Source organism: Drosophila mojavensis, unplaced genomic scaffold (assembly GCF_018153725.1).
Source record: "Drosophila mojavensis isolate 15081-1352.22 unplaced genomic scaffold, ASM1815372v1 contig_136, whole genome shotgun sequence".
Lineage (NCBI taxonomy): Eukaryota > Metazoa > Arthropoda > Insecta > Diptera > Drosophilidae > Drosophila > Drosophila mojavensis.
The window spans coordinates 17544348-17553550 of record NW_025318667.1 but is presented as its reverse complement, the minus strand read 5'-3'; the positions used below and the strand labels follow the sequence as shown (position 1 = coordinate 17553550).

At 48.7% G+C, this 9203-nt stretch overlaps 4 protein-coding genes across 4 annotated transcripts; 2 read left to right on the top strand and 2 right to left on the bottom strand.

Moving 5' to 3' along the window:
• The first annotated feature begins 139 nt into the window (after positions 1 to 139).
• Positions 140 to 2010, top strand: LOC6584090 (mitochondrial ribonuclease P catalytic subunit). The gene is made up of 2 exons (XM_002009714.4): positions 140 to 1478; positions 1541 to 2010. Exons 1-2 carry the CDS (start codon positions 196 to 198, stop codon positions 1869 to 1871), a joined length of 1614 nt encoding a protein of 537 aa, XP_002009750.1. The 5' UTR covers positions 140 to 195; the 3' UTR covers positions 1872 to 2010.
• On the bottom strand, positions 1911 to 3382 carry LOC6584089. Its single transcript, XM_002009713.3, has 2 exons — positions 2793 to 3382; positions 1911 to 2676 (listed from the first exon to the last, which is right to left on the bottom strand). Exons 1-2 carry the CDS (start codon positions 3119 to 3121, stop codon positions 2109 to 2111), a joined length of 897 nt encoding a protein of 298 aa, XP_002009749.1. The 5' UTR covers positions 3122 to 3382; the 3' UTR covers positions 1911 to 2108.
• A 121-nt stretch (positions 3383 to 3503) lies between these two features.
• LOC6584088 lies at positions 3504 to 4187 on the bottom strand. Its single transcript, XM_002009712.4, has one exon. It carries the CDS (start codon positions 4081 to 4083, stop codon positions 3643 to 3645), a length of 441 nt encoding a protein of 146 aa, XP_002009748.1. The 5' UTR covers positions 4084 to 4187; the 3' UTR covers positions 3504 to 3642.
• A 592-nt stretch (positions 4188 to 4779) lies between these two features.
• On the top strand, positions 4780 to 9026 carry LOC6584087 (PHD finger protein 12). The gene is made up of 5 exons (XM_002009711.4): positions 4780 to 4929; positions 5082 to 5272; positions 5338 to 6013; positions 6088 to 7646; positions 8060 to 9026. Exons 1-5 carry the CDS (start codon positions 4807 to 4809, stop codon positions 8244 to 8246), a joined length of 2736 nt encoding a protein of 911 aa, XP_002009747.4. The 5' UTR covers positions 4780 to 4806; the 3' UTR covers positions 8247 to 9026.
• Positions 9027 to 9203: the final 177 nt, after the last annotated feature.

The following is a 9203-nucleotide window of genomic DNA, read 5'->3' as shown; positions in this document are numbered from 1 at the left end:
TAAATACGTTTGATCCACTCAATGGCTCATATTTAAAAGACTGAAAAAAAAAAAAACAAATAAATACAAATTTGATTATGTAATAAACCAATTTAAAATAAATCAAAATCGCGATGAATGATCCGATAGTGCATATCGATAAGCATTCTCGATTGCCGTACCGGCAACAGGTGCAAACTGATAGCAATCTGAATTATGTACAATTTACGTTTGTTGCGTCAATTGCGCTATAGTCTAGTCCTACAGAACTCTGGAACAGCATTAGCCCATTTACCGCCATGTCGCCTCTTAGCCGGCCAACATAAGCGCAGGCCGCAACTCGGCGCGATACCATCGGATCAGCTGGACCGCCTGAAGAGCGAATATTTCGAACAGCAATGCGCGCTGAGCAATGAGGACTGGCAGCACGTGCGGAGCACACTAACTGAGAGCTACAGGCACGTCAATGGCACCAACGTAGATGCCATCATACTGGGCCTCTGCAGCAGAGCCGAGCAGCTGCCGGTGGCCAAGAGCTATGTCAAGCATTTGCAGACGCAGGGCATCAAGCCCAATGCGGCGACATTGGGACGACTGCTGCGAGTCTACAATGCCGCCTACCACACACGCGAGCTCAGCGAGGCGGAGCAGTCGGAAATTGTGGAAATCTGTGATACGCTGCAAAGCGCCCACGATGTCTTGGATGCCAGCAGTTGTGAGAACTTAATCCTTGGCCTAGTGGCCACCACACAGCACTGGAATCGCGCTCTGCCCCTGCTGGACATGATGCGCCTGACCAGTACGCCAAGTGTGTCCGCCTACAGTGCGCTGATAGCCAAGGCCTTTAGCGCGGATCAGCTAGAGCTGGGCTGGCGTCTACTCGAGGAAATGATCGAAGCGCGCAAGTTGCCCAAATGTGAGATCTTTCTGTCGTTATTGGCGCAGAGTGCCAAGGATGAGCGCACACTGGGTGCCCAGCTGGAGCGGCTGTTCTGCTTCCTCGAGCTGCACGACATCTTGATCAGCGAGCTGGTGGTGCAGCAGCTCTTGGCACTGGCCCAGCGGTTGCCGCAGCGGCTGCAGGTGACCACAACGCGGCTAGAACTGTTTGGCAAGTGCTCAACCTGCCAGCAGAACCTGCAGCATGTAGCCATTAGCGATGCTCAGTTCGCGGAGCTCCGTGAATCGTTTCTACAGAAGGTGCTGATCCGCAACGATGTGTTCCAGAAGACGACGCCGCAGGAGCTGCAGCGCTTCAAGCAGTATGTGGAGAAGACGGCGCCCTATGACTGTGTCATCGATGGCCTCAACGTCGCCTACTCCACCGGCAACAAGAAGCCGCCCGCGCAACTGGCCAAGCTGCTGGCCACCGTGGTGCGCTACTTCAAGGAGCGGCGGAAGCGCGTCCTGGTGCTGGGTCGGCAGCACATGAGCAACTGGTCCAAGCCTGCCATGCAGTATATACAGAGCAATGCGAGCGTCTTCCTCACCAACAATCTGTAAGTGAGCAGCTAATCCTCTCCACATATATATCTATATTGATATATTGATTCTCTTGCAGCACCCACGATGATCCATTCCTGTTGTACGCCACACTGCGCAGCGGCCAGGACACGGACTTCTTCTCGCGTGACTTGATGCGCGCCCACGCCCATCTGCTGGGCACCGAGCTGAAGGCCATCTTCCGGCGCTGGCAGCAGGAGCACCAATACTCGCTGGTCACCCAGACGCAGACGGGCCAGATTATTGTCAAGGAGCCCATTCGCTATCGGCTGAGCGCCCACAAGGTGGGCAATGTCTGGCATGTGCCGTACTGCGAAGCATACACCGCCAATCCCCCAGACAGCTTCGAGGTGCCAGAGAAGTGGCTGTGCATCACCATTGCCCCATGATGCTGGTGCTCGTTATCGGGACAATAAGCCACATCCAAATACAAATACAAATATATTTGAGGGGATAAATGATCCCGAATCAGTACTAACAAAATGTATACAAGAATCGATGTATGAAATGCATTAGAGAATTGAGAAACTCGCTGCGCTCGGACTGTGGAATATGAATTACAGCAGGTGGTGCACGGAATACAGATCCCGTTGATGCTGAGTCCGATTCGTGTCCGGTGTCCGGAGCTACTCGCAGTCGAGGCGGGAGCATTTCTGAAAAGCATTCAAATTCAACGTCGATTGCCGCTTGCGACGCTGCTCGTTTCTGATCTTCTTCTTGGCGGCGCACATGAGACGCTCTTTGATATAGTTGTCCATCTTGAAGTCAAGGTCCGTTGAGGGTTTGGGTGTCTCATTGGGTTCGCGTGTGGCCGCCGTATCCAGCGCCTTGATAATCAAGCTGAGCAGCGCGTGGGCCAAACGATGGCACACATCGTACTCAATGGCATCCTGGCTGGTGTAGTAGATCGCCGACTGCGATGTGGGCTGCACGCCAATCGCCAGCAATATGTTGCAGAATATGCCGCGTTGCATCCGAGCGTACGGATCGACCAGCTGCGGCGGTATGCGCATTGTAGTCGCCAAGTGGGCAATGAATTTCGCAAACTTCTTGATCAGCACATTCAGATATTGTGAGCGACACTGGCGCTCCATTTTGGTCAGCATATTGTAGTACAATTCCTGTTTGCGCTTGAGGAAGTCCTCCTTGCGGCGCTCCTTCTTCTTGGTATTTTTTAGCACATCCTCGAGCTGCCTGCAATTGATGGTTAGTTTAGCATCGATGGAACGAATAGGGATGGGAATGGGAATGGGCATGGGCATGGGCATGGGCATAGACATGGGGAGATCAGCAGCTGGAGCTCAACTTACTCTGTGGTAATGGCATTATATTTGCCCAACATGCGCTTGATGCGCTTGGCCCTCAGTTTGGGATCGTAGATTTCCTTGAATTGCTCATAGTTGTCCATGACCGTGAGCTTTTTGGGCCTCGATAGGGCCACGTCGTAGGCTCGAGCCTTGGGCGGCAACGCTGGCTGGTAGGCCATACGGCGCACATACGACTGCAGCTTGGAGACATTCTCCTCCTGCCGTTTCTTGCGATTCTCCGGGCTGCAGTAGTCTGTATCCTCCTCTTCGGCCTCCTCCGGTGTCGATGAAGGCAGCGCCTCGTCCCAATCAGATACGTTTGAGCTGGCCATAATCTATGTCTTTTTTATTGAACACTTCCGTTTAATTTAAATGTACGCAGAATTTTGTCAGGAAAAAAAAAACAAAAAAAAAAACGCGAGAAAAAAATGTGAGCAAAACTATTGAAATCGAAGAAAAAAAATATTTTGTTGTACATATAGATTTTTTTTACAACATCGATGGAACTGACAATTTACTGTTACACTGTCGAACATAGAATGACTATTGACTGAACTGGCATTGTAGCCCCACATCCAGATAGAAAGTCAAGGCCAACTGCGAAGGGAAATAAGTTAAATTTCGAGCAGTCAATGGTGTCGCCATCTGTTGGCGAGCGGACGTAAGCTCTAAAATGGGGTGGGGGAAAACCAAAAATAATTTAACTATAGAGTATAGATTTTAGTTAGTTGTTTATGCCTTTTGTTACTTAATAATACAATTTCTAATGCCACGAATCTAAATATTACTTTACAAATAAAAATATATATATAGATATATATCTAATAAGCATTAGGTTCCCATGGTCGCCCTTTTAGTAGGGATCATTTTGCACTGAACGCTCCAGGGCGAATGTGTACTCCTCGGCCATGGCATCGACGGATAGCTGGCGCGTCATCAATGCCAGAATACCATCCACTTGCGTCTGTGTGTAATTGAATCGGTCCTTGGTGGCCAATTGCGGCGACAGCTCGAAGGGAATGTCCTGCAGATAGCTGATGGGCGCACTGAGATTGGGTCCAAGTGCGTTTCGAGGCGCCAGCGGCGGAGGATAGGGCATCGGGCCGTACGCTGACTGCGGTATGGGTGGGTACATCATGCCAGCACCAGGCGCTGTGCTCGGATCTGAGTCAGGTTTGCGCTCCACAAATATGAAATCATCGCCGTTGTTCTGCTTGGGTCCATCGGCTGGACCCTGAATCACCTCCTCGGTGGGAGTTTCGGCTGGCTTACGCTTGCCGAACAGTGAAAACATTTTCCGCTTTGTTTTCACCAGCAGCTGTATTACAAATTCCAATATTTACGCAGTTATGACCACAGCAGCTGCGTTTTGTTATTGTATTGACAAAGGTGAATATTGTTATCGATTACACTCTCTAGTCGCTGCACGTAACGATATAGTGTTTATCGAAAATGTTTATGCAACGGTAATTCATCTCCCGCCTAAATGCAAAATGCAACTTTAACTAACATTTGTGTATAATTTTATTATAAATTACGTTCAAGTGAATAATGATATATATTAATAGTATTTATTGAGATCGGGCTTGCCTAGTAGAAGTTGATTAAAAGACAATTAGCAAAATGAAAATATATTATGAATTTGTAAATATATATACATATATAAACATGCATATATATAAAATATTATTTAAATATAAATAAAATAAAAAAAATTAAATAAAATGCTTATAATTTTTTTCAATTTAATGGGACTGCACTAATATTTTTTCATTTGTTGGCAAAAACAAGGAATTTGAAAACAATTGTTTTAAATTATTTGAACAGCGATAAACCAAACACCAGCATCAACGCTCATACTTGGCCAATAAGAACTTGCGACCGTTCCTCCATGGTGAATCGGATTTAGAGACGCATTGTCTACCGCTGCAAGGACAGGGCGCACCCTCTGTATCGCCGCACGCGAAACGTGTGGCGATATATATCGATAGGATGGGAACGGCCCAACAAGCCATGAATGCAACGCTGTGATTGGTTTTGGTTTCAGCTCTTCCAAGCTAACAAAATCTTGTTAACGAAAAACTTAATAAAGATGTCAAAAGCCGACCAGGACCCAAATGGTTCGCTTAGCATAATGGAGGTATGTACCCAACTGTCAAATGAGCTCAAAATGGATGACAGTCGTACTGTCATTCCTGTCAAATGCAGTGCAGATTGGACAGATTACAGTCGATATCTGAGAAAACTAATTAAAACTAATTGATTCCTGGTGAAAAAAATGTTTTTCTACAGCAAATTAAGATCCTGATCAAGCCGCCGCCGAATGAGGAAGAGAAAATGATACAGCGCACCACGAACACGAAACATCCATATTATAGACGACCAGGACGCGGACATAACCACGACTTGTGCGACGCCTGCGAGGAGGGCGGCAATCTGCTCTGCTGCGACCGTTGTCCATCCAGTTTCCATCTGCAATGCCAGTGAGTATCCTGAAATCCAAAGTGACTTTCAATATGCGTAATATATTGTGTTGTGCACCATTCAGTGATCCTCCACTGAACGAGGAGGATATACCCAGTGGGCAGTGGCTGTGCCACAGCTGTCGTATGGCCAAGGTTTCACAGCCGACATCCTCGTCCAAGGCCAGCTCCGTAGAACGAGTGCCCTCGGGTGGCAGTGGGTCCCGCGCTAATACCCCATCCTCCGGCGAATTGGAGTCCATTCCGCTGAAAATCCGTAATTTACGCAAGCGCAGCAATAGTGAACGAAATAGTACCGAGAAGTTGCTCTCGAAGATGCCGCTGGCCATACAGCGTGCGCTGGATCCGAACCGGAAGCCGACGCCACTGGACGATGTCATCCGCGCCGCCAGCATGCTGAATCCGCAGCAATTCTCGCTCCCGCCTGAGCTGGAACTGCACACCCAGTTCCCGGGCAATGGCAAAGTGCAGCCGGTGCAGCAGCCACACTCCGGCACAGGCAACGGGCATCGCAAGCCCAGCAATCAGCGACGCAATTCCAAGCCATTCGAACTGGATGCACAGGGTCTGGTCCCATTGCCGGCCAAGACGTGCTTCTATTGCACGCGCAGCTGCAAGCGAGCGCCGCTCATCTCGTGCGACTATTGTCCGCTGTATTATCACCAGGATTGCCTGGATCCGCCACTGACCGCTCTGCCCGCCGGCCTCTGGATGTGCCCTAATCATGTAGAGAATTTCATTGTAAGTGTTTCCCTCAGTCGTTTAGATTAATAATACCGACCAGAGTTTATACTTCGATTGCTCTCTCCCATCAGGACGCCAACATGACGAACAGCATTTCGGCCACGGAGCGCGTCCGGCTGTGGAATCGCTTCCATCAGCCGCTCGATCACGAGAACGTTAAGATGGAGTTCTTCAGGCGCGTGAACACGCGCAATCCGCCATTCCGCATGAAGCTGGCAATGCGCGGCCGCGCCCACATCGATGTGCCGGCCATCGTGCGCTACCACTACGAGCATCCGCCGGCTCTGCTGCCGTCGATGAGGCAAACGTTGCGGTACGATCGCGTGAAGCGGCGCAAACAGTTGCCCACTGCCGTCGAGGAAATCTCCCGGGAGAGTGTGACCGAGTCGCTGCTCAAGGATCTGGAGGCCTTGCGCTGTGCTCGTGCCAAATTCCGGGAAATACAGAAGGAACTGGGCCGGACTCCACTCGATGGCAGCCTCAGCGACAGCGACATGGAGAGCGTCACCGAGCAGCAGACGCAGCAACATCAGCAGCAGCAACAGGAGAGTAACGGGCTGGTGGAATCGCCCAAGACGGAGGTCACGGATGAGCGAGCTACAGATAGTCAAAAAACAAACAGTGAGCATAAGGAGGCAACCAGAGATGAGCCGAAGCTGTCGAATAGTTGCCAGGGCCACGGCGAGAGCATGGAGCTCAGTTACGAGGAGGACGAAGAGGAGTGCAAGGCGAATGTCGTCATCGATGCGGATCTGTGCCATCTGGATGTGGATCTAATCAAGAAGCTGGCCCATCAGCGCCTGCAGCAACTGGTCCAGGAGCATCCGGAGATCGTGACACAGTATAAAAATCGGACGGCAGCACGACGTCTGCGACAGCTCTCGGCGGCCATGCAGCCGGCGGGCCAGAGTATAGCGCTTCAGGGCGATCTGGCGCCCGAGGATATGCGTCGCTTCTCACTGCTATTCACCAGCGAAACCTCCTCGATTCTCGCCCAGAAGAACGGCAATGCTGCCGACGAGGATCCGATGATGGCGCTGCATCCAGCGCTGGCCACAGCCGCTGCCATCGCTGCGGCAGATACGGCCGCTGAGAGCTATGTGCCGCGCGAGCGCAGTGACACCGAGAAGGCGTACGAGCTGGCCACGCGGCTGGAGCTGAAGCTGCTGCAGTGCAAGGTGCGGGCGCGGGCGGTCCTCACGCCGCTGGGCGACATGCTCGAGGATAGTCGCTGGTTCAACACGCTCGGCCTGGAGCAGTCAATTTTCATGCGCTACCGCACCCTGTATATCGGCTATGGCGGCCACTACACGCCCTCGACGACGCTGGCGCACACGGAAACAGTGGATCTATCCGCGATTGGCTATTGCTCGCGCATCTCGCCGCAGCACGCAATCATCTTCTACGATGAGTTCACCAAGTCGTACGAGCTGATCAACTACTCCGAGTTCGGCACCGAGGTCAATGGCCAGCTGTATACGTGCGATTTAACCGAACACGCGCCGACGCATGCCGGCAAACGGATGCGCCCGGACGATGCGGAGCTGAAGCGGCGCGTCGACGATCTGCTTGACAAACGGCGGCACATTCAGCGTCAGTACAGCGAGCCCAAACGGGAAACGCACGAAAGGTAAGCGGTCTGTCCTTGATATCCCAAAAATGTTTAAATTCTCTCTCAATCTGCGCAGCAGACATTCCAATTGAAATTGGTCTGCCGCACTCGATTCGCAATTCCTTTGAAAAACAATCGATAGCTCAGCAGTTATACGTGCAATTGTTGCAAGTGCTTTGCGCACAGTATCGATTACAAAGCACCGGCGACAAGTGTCATTAGCACATAATCAATCAGTACCCCCGCTATTGTGAATGATGCCACAATTGATTTTGAATATTCAAATTGCTGCCAATTATCGATATATGTACATATATGAAAAAAGAAAAAAAGAAAATGTTTGCAAAAAGTTAGCATATTTATATGTATGTATAGGGTGTTGCTGCCAATTAGATTTGTTTACATTTCTTTTATTTGTTCTCCGATTTTAGGCTGGCTCCTATCATAAAACACGCCTGCCGCTGCCTAACCGCCGCACCGGTGCCCATGGTTCCTGGCGCCTGGGAGGGCTCCGCTGTGCTGGCCCACGGCAGTCTCCTGCGATTCGGCTGTCTCTCCTTCGTCTTCTCGGTGCCCTCCACGGACATGTCATGCGGGCGACTGATCAGTGCCAAGTGAAGGACGCAAAGGAATCCGCCAATTGCCAGTACCGCAGAGAATAAGTTCATACTATAATTATATACTCCAAGCAGCAGCTAGCACATACATATGTATGCTCATCCAATCCAATCTCAGTGATTGAGAAATCACACACAGGCCGAAGTCCTGAATGCCGGGAATATTCCATTTCCCCCCTCATAACAACAACAACAATAACCTGAGAAAAATTTACAAACTATTATATATCTAGAATTTAGCTTAAGTTTGGGTTCAGTGTGAGTAAAACGTACGATAAAGACAGAGAAAGAGAATGAGGGTAGAGAGAGAGAGAGATAGAGAGTGCGCTCGAGCGCATAGCAATTACGTGAGTGTGAGTGAGAGTGAGAGAGGGAGAGCTGCATACAATATATACATTAAGGTAGATTGCGTTATAGAACATTTTTTATTACATGTTTTTTAATACTAGAGATTTACTCTAAATAGTCGTGGTTCTTTCTCATTCATCATTAAATCATCATCATCAACATCTTCCTCTTCCTTCTGCAGTAGTTGTATAAAGAGTATAACAAATAAACGCGAGAGACAGAGATGGAGATAGCGAGAAAATTGTAAGCAAAAGAATTTCCAATTGAAGTTCATATTTCTTTTATCCAAACTGGCTTTAAAACAAACGCAAAAATGAAAAAAAAAATAAAAATAATAATAATAATAAATAAAAAACAGTTTGAGTATCGTGTAAATTTAGTTTACAACTTGTGCAAAACAAAAATAATTAAAATAAAATATAATCATGATAAATTAAATAACATTTAAGTGCAAAAAAAAGTGTTTACACACACACACGCTCGCATACATACACACACACACACACACCTCTAAAATTTGTAAATGAGAATTGAATTTATACAAAATGAAAACATATTAACATAAATATTTCTTGAATATATACTTCAAATTGTACGTCGTATATATATT

Bases quoted from the DNA above. Each gene is read 5' to 3' on its own strand.
- LOC6584090 (XM_002009714.4), top strand. From the start codon at position 196: ATGTACAATTTACGTTTGTTGCGTCAATTGCGCTATAGTCTAGTCCTA. The intron at 1,479-1,540 runs GTAAGTGAGCAG...ATTCTCTTGCAG, and splicing joins GTCTTCCTCACCAACAATCT to CACCCACGATGATCCATTCC.
- LOC6584089 (XM_002009713.3), bottom strand. From the start codon at position 3,121: ATGGCCAGCTCAAACGTATCTGATTGGGACGAGGCGCTGCCTTCATCG. The intron at 2,677-2,792 runs GTAAGTTGAGCT...CATCAATTGCAG, and splicing joins TATAATGCCATTACCACAGA to GCAGCTCGAGGATGTGCTAA.
- LOC6584088 (XM_002009712.4), bottom strand. From the start codon at position 4,083: ATGTTTTCACTGTTCGGCAAGCGTAAGCCAGCCGAAACTCCCACCGAG.
- LOC6584087 (XM_002009711.4), top strand. From the start codon at position 4,807: ATGCAACGCTGTGATTGGTTTTGGTTTCAGCTCTTCCAAGCTAACAAA. The intron at 6,014-6,087 runs GTAAGTGTTTCC...CTCTCCCATCAG, and splicing joins ATCATGTAGAGAATTTCATT to GACGCCAACATGACGAACAG. The intron at 7,647-8,059 runs GTAAGCGGTCTG...CTCCGATTTTAG, and splicing joins AAACGGGAAACGCACGAAAG to GCTGGCTCCTATCATAAAAC.